Raw genomic sequence first — 18403 nt, 5'->3', positions numbered from 1 at the left:
CGTCGACCATTTACCCAAAACCTGCCCTTCAACATAACTAATTACCACTTGTTAATTATTTTCTGAATTTTAGTTCTAAATCCTCCTTCTCAGCTTGAATTTTATGGTACAACTGACGTAATTTTTTATTTTTTTCTTCGAAGAGATGATGCATGTAATTAAAAAATAATAAGAAAAAAAATCTCTCCATTTGAAATGTTTGGCCAAAATTATTTTAATAATAATTAGGTAGATCAATTAACAGTAGTTAATTATATTTGACCTCTCCTGAAAATATGGAATTACATTGTTCCTTAAAGAAAATTTTAAAATTACGCTTCTACTCCGTTGAGAATTCTCTGTTCATAATGATCCACCTTTTATTAAGATTTGAATAAAAAATATTGCGTGAGTAAATAAATTATATAAACTTTCAATTTTACACGTTATTCCGCATTGCCCTAATAATGTTTTTATACTTATAAGGGGCAAAAATAATATTTATAAAGTTAAAAGGGTGTAATTGTAATAAATTATTATTCCTGAGTTTTATTCATTGAATAGTATTAAGTAGTAGTTGGTAATTAAATGAAAAAACCTAGTAATGTTTTAATGATTTTTTTAATTCTTATATGTGTTGTAAGGTTAACACCGTTGTTTGTTTTTTCACCGGATATTTATCTCACGTTGACTTCAAATATAGCAATACTAGTTATATTTCCATGGTATTTTCAATCTGTACTATATATTAAGGGAGAACATCTTCTTAATGTCTCTTTTTTATTGATCTAATTTTTTAATATTTAATTTATTTTTTTATTTATTTATCTAACTTCTCAATCCCCACTATCTTTTTATTAACTTTTAGTGATAGTTATTTCTTTTTTTTTTTTTAAGTTTCATGCATTTTTTTTGTCACAATTTTCTTATAAATTTAATGTTAACTTATTATTTTGTATCAACTTTATTTAATAATAAATATTTTATAAGTACTTAATTTTAAATAGTAGTATACAATTTGCACACACATAGGGTGTACCACAAATAATTAGTTGTTAATTACTGACAAAGCAATATATGGTACTTTATATGGAAGGATTAAATGCATTTTTTTGTCCTTTAACTTAGGTTATTTAGTGTTTTCGTCCTTTACCTTTCTGGAGTAGCATTTTGGTCCCGTATTTTTCTAATTCTTGCAATTTTAGTGCTTTTTCTTAATTTTTTGAAGTTCACCTTCACCATTAAGAAGGGTGAATTCCGGAAAAAATAATAACTAAAATTGTAAAAATTAGAAAGATGAAGGACCAAAATGTTATCCTAGAAGTTAAATAACAAAAATGCCACAGAAAATTAGCCAATAGGTTTAGTACCCCCGGTATCAAAAAGTCACATGAAATACAAGGCTAAAATGCTATCCTATAGAAAGTTGAAAAACAAAAATACCAAATAACCTAAGTTATAAGACCAAAAATGCATTTAACACTTATATGAAAAACAACAGTTGAAAAAAGTACAAAGAAAATGACTATTTTTTTTTTTATAAACGGTTATTTTTTATCCAATAGCTATACTTCGGAAATAATATATTTTATTGCAATTATATCCTTTCGACTTTATATATGTTATGTTTACCTCCTTACATACCAAAAAAAAAAATTGACTAATTTTTCATTTATCAATAGTTATTATCCAATTATAATTCGAAAACATGATATATTTTATTATAATTATATCCTTTCAACAATATATATATATATATCTATATTATGTTTAGCTCCATACAAACCAAAAATATTCTTAGTGCAATGATGAATAAGGGGTAAAATGAAAGGTTTTGTAGTTATTTTGCTGATATTAATATTTTTCGTCCAAATTCTAGCAAAAGGAGGATAGTTATAAATGAATAATGAGGGCGTAGATGTAAATTTAAATATTTTTAGAGAAAAACTGTAATAACGACTGATTCAGAGATAGAGCTACTTATAGTCTACAAACTTCAAATATATTATGGGAGAGTCAGAGCTGATGTTTATTATTTTTTTTTTTTTGTTTTTGACTTTTGGATTTGTTCCAATAATCATCACAAAAGTCTTTCATTTTGAATATTGGATGTGAATCATCAAAGTTATTTTAGGAATCCGGACAAGAATGGATCATCTTGTTTTGAATTTCCTTTAACACTACGATATAAGTATTATATCATTGATAGAACATTAAGTGATAATTTTAAATTCGTCACTAAAAATTATATTTAATATTTTTTAGGTTTGCTTTTATTTAATAAATAAGTCCCTTTATTAGTTGAAATTAACTGAATATACTAATATTAACAAAAAAAAATAGAATGAAAATTGATATTGCCTCAATTGACTGATTACTAATTTATTATAAGTTAAATATTTTTTCTCGGACTAAACAACTCTTATAACGGTGAAAATATACCTTCTCACATTCATTAACGCGTGAAGACGTATGAAGGTAATTTGATCATAAAAAAATTTATTTGGCCCGTAATAAATCAGTAGTAAGTCAATCAATGATTAATATAGATTTTTTTCTGATTTTTTTTGTTAATATCGGCAAATTCGGTAAATTTTAACCAACGAGTGGACTTATTTGTTAAACGAAAGCAAATTTTAGGGGTGTTAGATATAATTTTTCAAATTTTAGAGAGTCTATGTGTAATTATACCAAACTTCAAGGGTGCTAAATATAATTTTCTAAACTATAAAAAATTTACTTCTAATTACACCAAATTTTAGACGAGAAAAGTATCCCTATAATTAATTTAAATTTGATTCGATCCCTTAATTTCCAATTCATTTTTTGCTCTATTCAAAGTGGACTCGTCCATGTCTATAAATACATTACTATGAAGCACAAAACCAAATACGAAAAATCAATCTCATACACCTCACAAAACGAAGCTTCAAAATGTCGACCTCTCTCCTCATAGCTCTCTCACTAGTCATCCTTGTTTTCCTACTTACCCGACGACGCCGCAAGAGCACGGCTGGTCGAAAGCTCCCGCGTCCTCCAGGGCCTCCGGGCCTTCCCTTATTCGGCAACTTCCTCCAATTCAACCCCGAAAATCTCCATCTCCGCCTGGCAAAACTCTCAAACAAGTATGGCCCGCTTATGTCCATGACGCTCGTCGGAAAGCCCGTGATCGTTATTTCCTCGGCCCCAGTGGCCAAAGAGGCTTTGAAGCACAACGACGTCGCATTTTCAAGCAGGCCCTCTTTCATTACCTCGCGCAAACTCACTTACAACAACCACGACATCGCCTTCTCACCGTACACAGAGTACTGGAGAGAAATGCGGAAAATGGTCGTTCTTCGCCTCTTCACGCTCAAACAAGTGAAATCTTTCCGCCCTGTTCTAGAAGACGAAGTGGCCCGCATGGTGCAACAAATTTCCAGACGGGCCAACGCGCAACAACCCGTTAACATTAATGAAGCAGCGATGTTGTTGTCGAGCGGCCTGATATGTAGGATTGCACTGGGGAAGAGGTACGATGAGGAGGACGGGTGGGGGAAGAGGTTGTTCGACATGCTTCAGCAGGAGGTGACGCTGCAAATTTTCATTGGTGATTATTTTCCTCGATTGGGTTGGATTGACAAGCTTTGTGGTACGATTTCCCGACTGGAGAAGACGTGTAAGGATTTGGATTCATTTTTGGAAGAGGTGATTGAGCAGCATCTGAGCCCGAATAGGCCCGAGTCCATGAACGGAGACATTCTTGATCTACTCATTCAGTTGAAAGAAGATCGCTCCTCGTCGATTCAAATTAATTGGGAACATGTCAAGGGAGTACTCTTGGTACGTGTTATAATTTCATCAAATGTTTTGAAGATGAAATCAAGATTCAACAGGACAAATTATCAATCGTCTTATTGGATCACAGGTCCGATCGAACTTTTTAAACAAAGGGCTTGACTTGACCAAACACACATATATAATGCATATATTGATTTTATATAATAATTAACTTAAGTCAAATTCATGACAACAAATTAACTAAATTAAAAGATAGAGAAAAACAAATGCAAGTTTTAAATCATTAAATATTTCAAGTCAATATGATAAGTACTTCATTTCAAAACAGTAGATGGAAAATAATATTATATATATGTTGCATTAATTAATTTCCTCATTTTCTAGAAACAAAAGCACATAATTTGAATTAAATCAATAAATATTATCTAAATATATAGGAGGCGGCTGGAAGGGAAGAAAATAATGCAGCCCAATCCCCCCATGTGAGCAGCGCCTTAGTATTGCATTTGATTATATATATATATATATATATATGTAAAAGACTAAAGTACTTGTATTTAACAAAGACATTTGTACGAACCAAAACGAAGAACACAGACATTCTTATCCTTCGGACAATAAAGTAATTATCAAAAACAAACTAATCATTCTATTTTCCCCACATCCTCAAACTTGCAGGACATATTCGTAGCTGGCACAGAGACGAGCGCAACTACTATAACATGGGCAATGACAGCTCTGATCAAGAAGCCTCAAGTACTAAACAAAGTGCAACAAGAAATCAGAACTCTGGTCAGAGAGAAAGGTAGCGTTGCAGAAGAGGATATACTCAAACTTCCCTATCTTAAGGCTGTTGTGAAAGAAACTCTCAGACTTTACCCACCAAGTCCACTCGCACTACCCAGATTGACAACCAAAACCAGCATTATAGATGGATACGAAATTGAACCTAACACCATAGTTTACGTGAATGTCTGGAAAATCGCCAGAGACCCGAATTTTTGGGAGAACCCGGATGAGTTCTTGCCCGAAAGATTCTTGAACAGTAACGTGGACTATAAGGGGCAGGATTTCGAGTTTCTTCCATTTGGGTCGGGGCGAAGAGTGTGCCCTGGAATGACCTTGGGGACTGCAGAAGTGGAGGCGGTGCTTGCTAATCTGCTGTACTCGTTCAACTGGGAATTGCCGCCTGGGATGGTGGAAGATGATGTTGATATGGATTTTGTACCTGGATTAGTAACTCAGAAGAAAAATCCATTGTGTTTGATGGCCAAAAGCTATCTGTAATAAGTTAAATTAGCATTAGTAGCAGTGAATAAGCGTGTTTTCAATGGATAAATAAGTTTGGAGTTTCACAGAACCAACTTTTTGCCTTTCAGTAATATGTGTGTATATTACAAAGGCATAATAGTTGTCGTTGTATGATAATAGTGAGAACGTAATATACAACTTAATGTTTGAAAACATACTATTATTATAGTTGGCAGACACTTTACTTATTTCCGACGTGCTATGTGATGGTATAAGTTTCTTTGAACATTTGAGCCGGGCTACTATTATGTGATGGTACCTACACTATAATAAATATAATATTTTAACAATGGTTAATTATTATAATTAAAAATAATAATCACAATAAATAATCATTAATTATAGTCATGCAACGGTTGTTAATTATAATTTTTGTGAGGGAAGCTAAAACGTTTGTCAAACCTAAAATCATCGCATATATTTTTACCATGACTCTTAGCCATTGAAAATAATTTTTTCATTGTGAAAAAACTATATTTTTATATCGTTTTTATTTAATCGTGGTTAATAATAGTTAGGATTAAAGGCATTATCATTCCTCTAACTTTAGCCATTTGCAGTTTTAGTCCTTTTACTTCCTAGTGTTCCAAAATGTCCCTTTAACTTTTTTAATTTGCTGGATATTGTCTAAAGTTGCAGAAAAATATATATTACATATAAAATATGTATATGGTAGAAACGGTGACATTGTTGTCACCCAACACAAAAGGGGGAGATGTTGCCTCTGTCTGGTTGACAGGTCCCATAAAAAATGAGCACCACCGTCGCCCAACTAGGACGATGGCGGCTAGCTTTAGACTGAGAGAAGAAAAATGGCTTCATTGTTAGCCTACCCTGAGAACGGAGACGCCCGTTTCTTCTTTGAGCAACAGTCGTCGTCGCCTAGAGGTTGGCAACGACAGTCGTCGTGGCCACTAAGATAATGGTTGGCCGTCACCGCCACCATATATATGTTGGAATGGGTGATTAAAAGACAATTGAATTGATTGTTTGCCATTCATCAATCCTTATCAAATAATATTAAATTGATGACTACGATAAGAATTCATCAAGTTAGTAATGTGTTTCGTTGTGTTTAGCACTGATGTTGAACGGGGTTTCAATGTCACAATAAAATGCCCACAGATCGAAACGTAAAACCCGTAGAGTTGGGTTGCACATAGGTTTGTTAACTATGAAACCAACTCCTAAGGATCGGTCTGAATCGTTCCAAGTCAAAGACCTCGAGACAGAGCATCAAGGGTCATATAGAGACTTGTACTAAGTACTATAGCCGTGTTTCATCGGTAGAAGACATAGGTCGTTTGTACAATTTTAGTGGGTTAGTTGGCAAGATAGTTGACTGACTGAACTGACTCACGGAAATTGTCATATAGAAGCCTCTTAAGTCTTGGTCGGTATGATTGGGATTCTCGACTCCAATAGTACAAGATTAGTTTTCAAACTTGAGATTGGTAGTTGCATGCATACAAAGATTGTATCTTGAATATGACGAGCGGGGACTGTGTTATAAGGCATAGTCATCATAAGCTTTATCCAGTGCAGAATGGAGTTTGTAGCGAGGACGGTAGATTCCAAAAGAGGATCCATCACCTGTCAGTATATAACAGAGTTCTCCTATGTGCTCTGAGATTGTTTAGACTCTAAAAACTTTTGGCTAAAGCGATTGATGGATCAGGGATACATTTCTTAGATCAAATCAGAAAAGTAAATATGTCTCGAGTATTAAGCACAGTTGCCTAGTCAAGAATGGGAACCACCCCAATTTCATGCCCTAGATTAAGGCTAGGAGACAGTTGACCGTAGGACTTAAATGAAACTCGGAGCCTAATGTTCACGCCATATTTCACCTAGTCTCTAGTATTGCTAGACAGCCACCTATGGTAACGGGTCAATTTCAGTTATAGAATAATAAAAAATAATTAATTAAATTAATTGTGTTGGTCACACACGCCTAAATTTAATTGAGTGTGAATCTAAAGAGTCACATCTTGAGATGGAATTAACTTAAAATTTATTCAAAAAGAATAGGATATATTTAATTGAATAAAATTAACTTTGGAATGAATTTTAAGTTAGCCGGAGTCCATGAACCGAGACATTCTTGACCTACTGATTCAGTTGAGAGAAGAGCGCTCGTAGTCAGTTATCAAGGCAGTATCCCATTGAAGGTTTCGAAAATCGGGCCAAGATCCAACCGAATAAATTATCGATCGAGTCATTGGGCCATAGGTCCAATTGAATCGACTAAAAAATATTAGTTACTCGACTGTATATACACACACATATATTTGTTATAGATCAACTAACTAAAATTAGAAAGGTAAGCAAAATAACTGCAAGTTTTTTAAGAAATTAAATAGATAATGAAGAATTACAGCAGAAATGCAGTCTTGCAGCGAAGAGAACACAAGAAGCATGGCAGGCTCTTCAGTACAGCAGAACAAAAGAAAAACGTGGATTCGTGTCCAGCGCTTTATTAAGTTATATCTGCGCTTTATTAAGTCGTATGTTTTAGTTTCTAGAGAATCAGCTTTCGCCTTTTTAAGTTATATGTATGTAGTTATGATTGCATGATACCAGCGAGAACATAATGTACAACTTAATACTAGAATAAATACCATACTTGTATTATTTGCTCCTTGTACATTTGAGGTGATGGTATAAGTGCTATGTGAAGTGAGATTCATAATAACATCAACTAGAAACAGTTCAAGAAGATATAAACATGGTTACATTGCATACGATATGAACTCAAGACTTTGCATATGCTTCTGCTCAACAACTTTTTAACACTCAACTCATCACTAACACTTATTCCACATAGGTTCTTATGAATCTTATCCAGTAGAACCAAATAACAATGCATGCTGCTACAGTTATGAGATTGAACAATGCATAATCTAACCTCAGCTTTCTTGCAGTAGAACTTCGCCTTGTGCAGCTCATGCAAAGAATACAAGTTAGACGTGGAAATTTCACATTAGCCAGAAACCTGTTCCTGTACAAATACATACAGACTGCTGTTTCTTATTTACAGGCTAGCAATACAAGATTAGTGTCAGCGAAAATCTACTGAAATCTTCTCCCTGCAGGGATTGGCATGCAGCGTTTACTTCTGGCATATGTTTAATGATTCCACCCAGCACATGCTCAGCTGCATAATTGCATTTCCATCACTATTTGCATAATGGTGTCACAAAAGCAGAACCAAAACATGTCAAGATAAAGAAACAGGCAAGCTCCAGATTCATCTGAAATCGAGCACGTGACAAAATTTGAAGGAGCCTTTGGTTTAACATGCCAAGCAGCCTCTGGTTTATGTGCTGCTACTGTCGTCCACAGCTGTCAGCTTCACATCTGCAGAAGGAAACCTAATCAAGTTGGAATCAGCTACATCTAGGCAATAAAAACTTAAATCCTCAAGAAGGATCAAAAAACACAATCTACTCATTAAATTTGCACTCTCTTTGAATGATTGGCCTCAGGCAAGAGAGAACTAAAAGCTTTAGTTTAGAAATTATTTGGTTTGACCTTTGATATGGGGTCTAAAATTTAAACATTTACTTGCATTTCTAGTAAGTCTTCATATATAGTTTTAACATCATGGAATCAAGTCGAGATTCATAATCTGTAATGCATACAAATAGTTCCCCATGCCTTAATTGCTGAGACCTTAAAAGGGTCCCGACATGCTATTGCTGAAACCTATGGCACGTCTTGCACTTCCTTTACATGCTTTTCATAACAAGACATTGCGTGTTTTCATATTTAAGCAACTAAAATTAGATGCCTAGACTATGCATCTGAGCCACTTGATGCTTAGAGAAGTAAACATAAGTTCATTCACAATATAATTTACAAGCCCATACTTACACATGACATGTAATCTAATACTTTGACAAGTTCTTGAAAAGAACTATATATCACTGTATGCTTGAGATGCGTTCACTACATAAACTTATTGTAATACTTTGACAAGAGCAGGAAAAGAACTTATACCAAATGAAAGTATAATTTATACATCTCAGTAATAAAAAAGATCTTGTATGTGAAGAAAGTTTATTTTCAGTAATTCTTTCAATTATTCCCTTATTCAAGTAGTAAAAGGTTGAACATAATATTTCATCAGACAAGTAATTGTGCGTGTGAAACAGAGAACAATTTCATAGCCATATATATAAGGGTCTTGGATGTCACACATGTTTTCAACAAATTGGCATGAATTTTCATCAGATGTGCCCATTATAGGGTGGGAAACGATACGCTGAGGTAAGCAAGCTTTCCCTATCTTTCATATATAAAGCCGGAAAAACTTAAAAGAAAATAAGATATCCACAGCATAAAACAGACAAGCTGACACCCTTCTAGCTTACTGCTGCAACAATAAAAGTCCTATTGGTCATGGCATATGAACAAAGGACAACTTCCTTGTTAAATAATATATTTGTTTTTACATTCCTTAGTATGGGTGGTGAATAGCACCATATAGACCCCATATTCCATATATCATAATGCAGAAGGGAAATATGATGAAACAGATATGAATAAGTATAACCCTTTCTTGCCATTTAAATAAATACCAGCAAGATATAGAAATCTAGAAGATAAATATAATTTTCTTCATTGCATTTCTCCCGCAAAGGACCATGCTAGAATTTATATTAAGATAGCCTTGAATTACAAAACTTGTGTCCTTAGAAACACAAGACTACATATCTAGACTAACGTTGAGAAACCTAGGCAATTTCAATGTTGCTGCTTATCAAACTTTAATATTAGTAGGGTATTCGGTCCAAAAAAAGATATTAGTAGGTTATTCTCTTCCACAAACATGACAAGACGCAATCATGATGTCACAACAAGATATCTAAAAGCAAAGGGCAAGACAAAACAATGATTTGCAATTTTGATAAACTAGGATAACCAAGCATTCGAATTTAATCAAATAACTGATGTAGCAGTTTTACGGCATAAACTATAGGTATTTCTTAAGTTCTTGTCTAGGAGTAATGACAGAAAAGATCCTCTTGGATTAATAGCCAACAACTGATCTGCTGAGTGAGATAAAGGGAATTGAGCATTAGTCTTCACTGAGTTATTCATATAGCATCCACTATAAAGTACCTTCCTATTAAATCACTCTGTCATGTAAATTTGACCAGATTTGCACAAGTCGGCTTTCTGAAGTTGTCAAGTTACCATAAGTTTTTGCTTTGAGCTGGAAATGACATGAATCAATTCTCAGAAGACATAGGTTATTACAGACATACATATATAAACTCTACATACTGCTTAAATAATAAAAAGATCTAGTTTTGCATTAATGTGATTGTTCGAGATATTTCGACTGATGTTATAGAATTTACAACTCATGATATTATTTTAGGAAACAATTAAATATAAATGGCAAGTCAAGCTGCATCCTCTTAATTGATTCAACAGAACTGGATATATAATACCAATAATAATAACAAACAATCATCAATAGTTAGAATTAGACTTTTCAAATTATTCATCCTTTAACTGGATTAATCTTTTTCTTTTTTAGTGTATTCACCATATTTAGACTTCAACTCTTGATTATGTACATCTATCTATTTTATTTTTAATAATTCATTAAAAATTCATATCTTTAAGAGAAATATTATATAGATTGATATTAATACATAACAATGATATTGTATATATAAATATAAATAATCGCAAATATTAGCACGACAGTATGGTAGGAATATACCATAAATTATATATAACCTTTAATTATTTTTCAACCACATAATTTCTTTTTACTTTTTATAGATTTGATCATACTTTAACTAAAAATAAAAGAATAAAAAATGCGACGGTCCTTATTTTGGCTGTACAAAAATGTCAAAAACAAATTCTGTAACATTATTTTTAAAATTTTGGCTCCAACACATTTAAAAATTAAATTAAAGTATCCAGCCGTATCCAAAATGTACAACTCTCCGACTGTATTCAATACCATAATCAATATTTTTTTATGGCTTTTAATTTTTGGTACTCCAATAACGTGTATGATACTATGGAACCCCTATCCACACCGTACCTGTACCCAAAATGAATCTCGTACTGCACCGGATATTTTTAGGAGCATCTGTGCAAAATAGATTTTGAGAAGAGTAGTTTTTCACCAAAAACACTACTATTCTTTTTCATTTTCAACTGTATCAATCCATAGCAAGTATTTTATGCATTTACCCCCTTTTGATTATATGGCATTACATTTACACCCCTACAAGTTTCAAATATTACCAAAGGCAATTTGATCAATAAAAGACTCAAATGACATGGGGTAAAATTGGAAGGTCGTTTATACTTTTTTTGGAAATCAACATTTTCTGTTCAGAACCCTAATCGGAGACATGTGATTGTAAACAATATTGTTTCGGAATGAATGCAAGTGCAATTGTTAAAATTTAATGAGGGAAGCATAATTCATACTTTCAGAGCAAAGCTAGGTGTAACTAACCTATATTCTTAATGATTTTTAGGAATGGCAATGGGACATGTTAGGGACAAGTTTGGCCGGACCCAAAACTCACCCCATCCTGCCCCACCTCTACTTCCCCCCAAAACCCACCCCACCCGCCACCGGGGGTTCTAACCCACAAATTCCAATTTTTTCCCAATTAACTGACTTATTTTTCTTAGAAAAAATTAAGACTATTATTTATAAATGTCAAATAAGTTATAATTATAAAAAATAATTCATAAATATTTGTACGGGGAAAAGAAAATTTCCGTCCTATAACTTTGGTCTGAATTCATTTTGGTCCTTTATCTTTGGGAATATTATATTTAGTCCTTTATCTATCAATTTTGCGTACATTTGGTGATTTAGCCTACTTTATGACTCTTTTGCCCTTTTGAAGATAAAGGCTTAATAGTCCATCCTAATGCCCTAAGTGTAATACAAACAAATATTTTTTCAATAAACCTAAACTCTTATACCATTCTAGGCGAGCATTAGCTACAAAATGCAAAATGAACGGATATGTATGGACTAAAATTGCTCTTGAAAAGTTGTGTAGTGGTAAAATTGTCCGGAATTGGGTCAAAGGATTAAAATTAAACAATTTTCAAAATTACCAAACTAAAACTAAAATGGGTAAATTTAAAGGACTATAATTAACAACAGGCAAACTAAAAGGACTAAACAAATAATTTTTCAATATATGTATTAAACAAAAATAAAACATTTTGAATAAACTAAATATATTTATAAATATTATTTGGGGCACAAGCTTGGAGTAGGTCCGAGACAATACCCTAAACCCACCTCGAACCCAGTAGATCAATAGAATCAAAACCCATCCCTGCTCGATAATTTAAACTCGAACCCACTACATTTAAGCTGATCCACAGGGCAGGTTTTAGGCCGGGCCGATCTACAACCCACTCCATTTGCCATCTCTAATGGTTCCATAGTGAGCTCTCACTCGTTGTCTTGATCTTTTGAAAAAAAAGAACAAAAGAAAAGAAAATTATTTTTGAAAGAGAACTAGAAGTTTGATACCAAAACAGATCGAGCATCCAAAACTCCTTTTTGTGATTTCAAGTGAAACATTGAAGTTGAGCGTGGGTATTGTTTTGATAAGTTGTCAAAATCGCCTACTTCATGTTTTGATCCCTTTTCTATTATTTTTGGAGTTCGGAAATAATTTGACAATGTATTTGTTAGCGTTTCTCAATGAGCTAACTAATTTTTTTGTAAATTAAGTGTATCACCATGAAGGTTCTTTGGTCCATGATGCTCGATATATAATTGCCTCTTCTACGCTATACTTTTGAATCATACACTTCATCTAAATAATGTAACAGGAATTGTTTATGGAGCATGCAACTCACCCCTTGTTCATGGTTCTTTTTCTTTTTTCCTTTCTTATTCCATAAGAAAAGAAAAACGTAGATAGAAGGTTCTTCCAAACATAACGATTGAATTCAATAACGTTCATTTGCTTTTATTGATTCCAAGCTTTTGGGGTTTTGATTAATCAAAGTCATCAAAGGCAATTTGATACGTTTGGTTACCTTACGGAATTTTAGATGCTTTGAACCTTAGAACGATTCTGTTTCGTATTTTGCGATTTTATTGAAGTCTTTTCACTCACCTTATTTGATGCTTTGCAGATGTATTAATCTAATCCATTAATTTGAGGGCTTTGTGATGTAACGGTATGCTACGAGCATAGTTGTTAAAAGCACTCGCCATGGCACAAGGTGCGCAAGGCGCAAGCCCAGTGCCATTTTAAGAAAATGGAGCTGGGTTTCACCATGGCTGCAGAAAGGGCGTAGAGGTGCGCCTCTGCAAGCTCCGAAAGGAAACTGGGCGAAGCCCAGTTGTTTTCAAAGACTGGGCTCCACTCAGTTAAAAAATAAATGGTGACATGGTAGTGGCAAGGAGTGCGGCAGCAGAGGGCTGCTACAAGGGTGAAGAGGCACGGAACAGGGAGGCTGCAGGCGCCGCGAGTGAGGGTGCTAGATAGCAAGCGGCGGGGTGGAGGGTACGTGAAGGCGGTGCCATCGCTAGGGTTCCGGCGGAGACGCCGATCTAGGACATGGTGAAGGAGAAAAGAAAAAAAAAAGGAAAAAAGAAAAGTAAAAGGAATATAAATTTAAAAGACAGTACACTATGTTTGGTTTCATTTTTAACTTGTTTTAGTGTGTTTTGTGAAGATAGAGAGAGAAAAACAAAGATAAATAAGTATGTGCTAAAGATAGTGTGTATATTTGGATTTGTTTTTGGAGATAATATAAAATAAGTATGGTATGTTTGATGTTGTTTAGTGGGAGACAAAAACTACTGTTCATTGCCAAATCGTGTCTCTTTTATATATATTTATATATATGTATGAGTATGTATATATTTTTTTTAGTTGTAGGGCCTATAATTAGTGTAAACTTATTTTGACTAAAAACAAATGAGGCATTGTTTCAATACACCACCAAAACTTCCAAAACAAATCAAGGTAAACATTGTTCATGTTTTGGCCCATCTTCGATTGAAACCAAACAGTATGGTAGGGTTTTGTAAACCTTTTAACTTATTTTTTTTAAAGAAAGTAATAGGAAAACGTAAAAGAAAAATAGAAAAGGAAGAGAAAATCCCTCATTAGTTGTTTTCAATATTTTTTTTAATGGTATAATGATTAAAATAATTTCTAATATTTATATTTAATTACTTGTGTAATACTCACATTAAAAGTTATTAATGTATGAATATTAACTTATATGCAAATATGCGCGGAACTCTAAAAAGACACACGCCGGGCCGTGCACCATGGCAAAGGCACCTTTGCATCATGATATACCGTGCGCTTTAACAACTATGGTTACGAGGCACGGCAAAGACACATACCATTTTGCAGGATAAACTAAAAAGTTTGGTATGCCATACTATCTTACCATAAAATATAAATGTTTGAATATGATGTACTTTCATGAAAATATTCGACAACTTTCTTCTAAGGTAAGAACGGGGGCAGCTATATAAACCTCCTACAGGCTTGGTCTAAATACTAGTGGACCTCCTCATGTATCCAGAATTAAATCCATCCCGGCTGGCTTTTTCCCTCCATAATTGAGGAAGACAATGTTACTTAAATTATTAATAGAAATCCTACCTTACCTTGGCTCATTTTCTCAAAAGTAGCAAAACTTTAAACCCATGTGCAGTTTTTCCAAATCTACAAAGAGCTCCTGAGGATTGTCCAAGGATACACAAATCCTCCAAAAATATATTAAGTCTACACTAACTTCCCTTTATATTTAATATTTTAATTTTTAACTTCTCATAAAAAATTTGAAATTATATCCAATATAAAGATACACACCATTCCAAATTAATGAAAACACTATCTCCTATATCTTAGTTTTTCTATCACCTAATTTCCATTTGAAAATAAATTATGACTAGGTATTGTCACTCACAGAAGCCCCATTTATAGATGTGACTTCAACCTTTTAGGCTGACATTGAGCATGGAATTAACGAGCGAGGAACAGACAGTAGTCCAAAATTAGACTAATCAAAACACAGTATCACCGTCTTTAATTGGAAGAACAATTAGCTTTGTATCTTTAAATATTTAGGATATGCCATATTATTTTGCATAAATTGTACGAGTCTAATTGAAAAAGATAAAATTCGAGAATCTAATGTAATTTGAACAAGCTATAGGAGAGGTCCCTATATCTTGAACCATTGTTACAGGACGTTTGTGAATTTCTAACGAATAGGTTTCCTAACAGATGTTAATGTTATAAGGGTGGGCATACTTTCTGAAACCTACAGGAATCTACCTATATTTTCATACCATACGAGGTTTCTGTAATGATCTGTAAAAGGAAGTACCAATGTTAGTCCTTCTTTCTGCCTAGAATGAACTCAATCCACAAGGATAGAATTAAACACTAAAAACCATGATGTACTTTAGAATATGCAGTAATCAAACAAGGATCAAATTAGTTTCCACATCAAGAAATAAGTAAGCGGAACATAACAAAAAAGTTTTAATAGCTCATCTTTCTTTCTCCTGCAAGGTCATCTTGTCCTCTACCACTGTCCCATTAATAATAACTTGCTTCTCCAAGCACCATGCTTGGCTCAATAACATTAATCAGTGGTTCATAGTCATAGATGAAAGTGAAAGTGCATGAATAATACAATAAGTAAATATAAAACATAGTCGATAGAAATTCAAATTACACAAGCCACTTGATTCATGTACGTCGAGAGAGACGAATAACAAAAGAAATTAATAATTCAAACTTATAGAAGGAATGAAAGTTTAAGTTACCTTAGCAAAGATCGTCCAGAAAGCTAGCCAGCAAGTTGACAATTCAGCCAACTCAATGAGATGAACTAGTTGCAGATAGCAAGTTTTCCCATATATTCATCAGCCACCCCATAGTCAAGGCTAAGCTCTCTCATGGGAGGGATATTTTCCATAGCAAACAGCATGAGGTGAGGGAAAGATACATTATTGTGATCATACAACACAAGCTGCACCAGGACATTCGGACTTGAACTATGGCTCATGTAGCAAGCTACATTCCTCATTCTTGAAACATCCATGGCAAAATCCAAAGGAGGAGTTGATGGATCTTCCGGGCATTTATAGTCGCAGAATACATCAGATAGATTTCCCCACTCTCTCCATCTTTCAGCAAAACGGCTGGGGTAAATTAAACTATCGCCATTCATTGTGAATACCTGTACTTGCTCTCTGGTTAGAACTACTCCAGCATACTCACAAATAAAAGAACCAGCCTGGATCAAGTCCAAGGACCTCACACCCCAACCAGTCTCTGTGGACCTAAACACTTCAAATCGATTTCTGACCCCCTTTTGCGCCACACGATTCCGGCAAGAGGGAGGGCAACGACAATGGGGCCCACACTCAAAAATCAGCGGTTTGCCCCTCACCAAAATCCCTTGCAGGTTATAAGGGAACTCACCCCCATTTTTCTTTGCACAAAAGCAATCATCCACACATCCCCCAACACAATCACATCCACTTGTACTCCCACAATGATACACAAATGGTGGGAAAACAGTATTAATGAGGTATTCGTAATAAATAGGATCATGATCCTTATCAACATCATTGAAGAAAAGTACTGGAAAATTTTCCTTTTTACTTGACAAGTCAAGTGTAACATAACCTCTAGGGCGAGCATCCAATGGCCGCGTCCTTAAACTCGCAGCAAACTTCATAATTGTACTGCCCATTTCCACCTGATTTTCTATCCTAACAAGCTTAAACTTAAACACCCCAAACCCCGACTTCCCCACATCAAACCATGTTTCAATTATCCTATACAATCCATCATAAACATAAACTTTTCCACTAACACTACCTTCATACTTGAAACCACGGATGACCCTTACCTCAATTCCATAATTCATGCTCCTTTCCAATGCCAAATTCCCACATTCCAATTTCTGGTGCACAACCTGCTTGTTATTCTTGTCCTGACCACCATGCCCTGTATAAACTATGACATCCCCTGCATCCTCATCATCCTCGTAACCTCCAGAAACAATAATGCTCGTCGCAATTGGCTCCCCATTTGAGCTCTGGCTAGATGGGACATAATCAATCCCGGCCTGCGCCTGCCCGTGCAATCCAATGACACACAATTCCATCCTAAAAAAGAAGACGTCCCCTATCGAAACACCCGGGATGTCTCCCACGACTCTTTTATCACGATTCAACCACAAACCATGCTCTCTCATCACCGCAGCTGCCTTCAAGTCCGCTCTTGGTCTCCGATGGGGAACCATCAAATCCTTCTGCTTCTCGTCCACCGCGATTGCATACACGCGCAGGGAGTCAAACAGCATCCGGGTTTTCCGAATTAAGTCCCGGAAATAGCGCTCATCTTCAGGTTTTAGATCCATGACCCGGACCAGCTCGGAGGAGCGGGCTTGGTATTTCCGGGAGCCACGTGGCATGAGGACGACGTTCGAGAGATGGGCTTCAGGGTTATCGACAGGGACTAGTGCCCGTGAATCGGGATCAGAATCGGGTGGAAATGGCATATCACCATTTCCCTGGAGGCCTTGAGCCAACGTGGAGCGAAAAAGCTCCGACAGACGGTTGAATTCGGAGTAAACATCAGCGGAAGAGGGGCAGGGGGACGGGGCTGGGGACGGTGTGGAGAGACTGAAGGCTGGCGGGGATGGCAGAGGTTCATCAAGGGGTTCAAGTTTGGGTTCAATTTTGGGGACAAGAAGGGTGGAGGTGGCGGGTAGTTCGGGACATACATTCAGGTCTTGAAATGGTACAAGAGAATTAGAACCCATTTCCACTCAGAAAGATCTGAGAGGTTTTACTTTAGTGTGTGTAGCGAGTGAGTGGTTGGAGAAGAAGGTCCAACCCAGCCCAGCCCAGGGGATGAATGAATATGGAGGAGGTAGGAGGAGAGGAAATGTGCAAAAGCTGAGAAATGTTGAAATTCAGAACTGACCATTTGGGTGTGCCAGTGTGTGTGTGTGTGTGTCTGTGTGTTACTTGGTATTTGTTGACGGAAATGCCCTTGGATAATTTTGTTTGGATTTTGGTCATCCAATACTTTTATTACCTTTTTCCTCTTTCCAATCTAGGCCAAGTTTGGAACCCAATACTTATAACATTTTCAAAATTTAATTTTTTAAAAATTCAATTATTATTATACAAGAATATCACTATCTAAATCTAAAATAACTTTTGGTCCATCCTTATTATCGAAAAACAAACATTATGAGTTGTCGAATCGCAGTATCTGTATTTTTATAAAATATAAAATTTAGAAATTTCCAC

The 18403-nt window shown here is 35.1% G+C and overlaps 2 protein-coding genes across 3 annotated transcripts; one reads left to right on the top strand and one right to left on the bottom strand.

Moving 5' to 3' along the window:
- The first annotated feature begins 2853 nt into the window (after positions 1–2853).
- Positions 2854–5225, top strand: LOC105172032 (5-OH-xanthotoxin synthase-like). The gene is made up of 2 exons (XM_088885642.1): positions 2854–3801; positions 4438–5225. The coding sequence occupies exons 1-2, from the start codon at positions 2914–2916 to the stop codon at positions 5044–5046; spliced, it is 1497 nt and encodes a 498-aa protein (XP_088741768.1). The 5' UTR covers positions 2854–2913; the 3' UTR covers positions 5047–5225.
- A 2744-nt stretch (positions 5226–7969) lies between these two features.
- Positions 7970–18104, bottom strand: LOC105171817 (histone-lysine N-methyltransferase family member SUVH9). Of its 2 annotated transcripts, none has more exons than XM_011093058.3 (2): positions 15896–18104; positions 7970–8444 (listed from the first exon to the last, which is right to left on the bottom strand). In XM_011093058.3, the coding sequence occupies exon 1, from the start codon at positions 17905–17907 to the stop codon at positions 15961–15963; it is 1947 nt and encodes a 648-aa protein (XP_011091360.1). In that variant the 5' UTR covers positions 17908–18104; the 3' UTR covers positions 7970–8444; positions 15896–15960. The 2 variants fall into 2 exon arrangements, with proteins under 2 accessions (XP_011091360.1, XP_011091359.1); XM_011093057.3 differs by having other exon boundaries at positions 7970–8430; positions 15896–18103.
- Positions 18105–18403: the final 299 nt, after the last annotated feature.

This window comes from Sesamum indicum, linkage group LG10 (genome assembly GCF_026168435.1).
Source record: "Sesamum indicum cultivar Baizhima isolate 11 linkage group LG10, ASM2616843v1, whole genome shotgun sequence".
NCBI classification, from domain to species: domain Eukaryota; kingdom Viridiplantae; phylum Streptophyta; class Magnoliopsida; order Lamiales; family Pedaliaceae; genus Sesamum; species Sesamum indicum.
This window is presented reverse-complemented; position numbering and strand designations above follow the sequence as displayed.

Bases quoted from the DNA above. Each gene is read 5' to 3' on its own strand.
- LOC105172032 (XM_088885642.1), top strand. From the start codon at position 2,914: ATGTCGACCTCTCTCCTCATAGCTCTCTCACTAGTCATCCTTGTTTTC. The intron at 3,802-4,437 runs GTACGTGTTATA...TCAAACTTGCAG, and splicing joins ATGTCAAGGGAGTACTCTTG to GACATATTCGTAGCTGGCAC.
- LOC105171817 (XM_011093058.3), bottom strand. From the start codon at position 17,907: ATGGGTTCTAATTCTCTTGTACCATTTCAAGACCTGAATGTATGTCCC.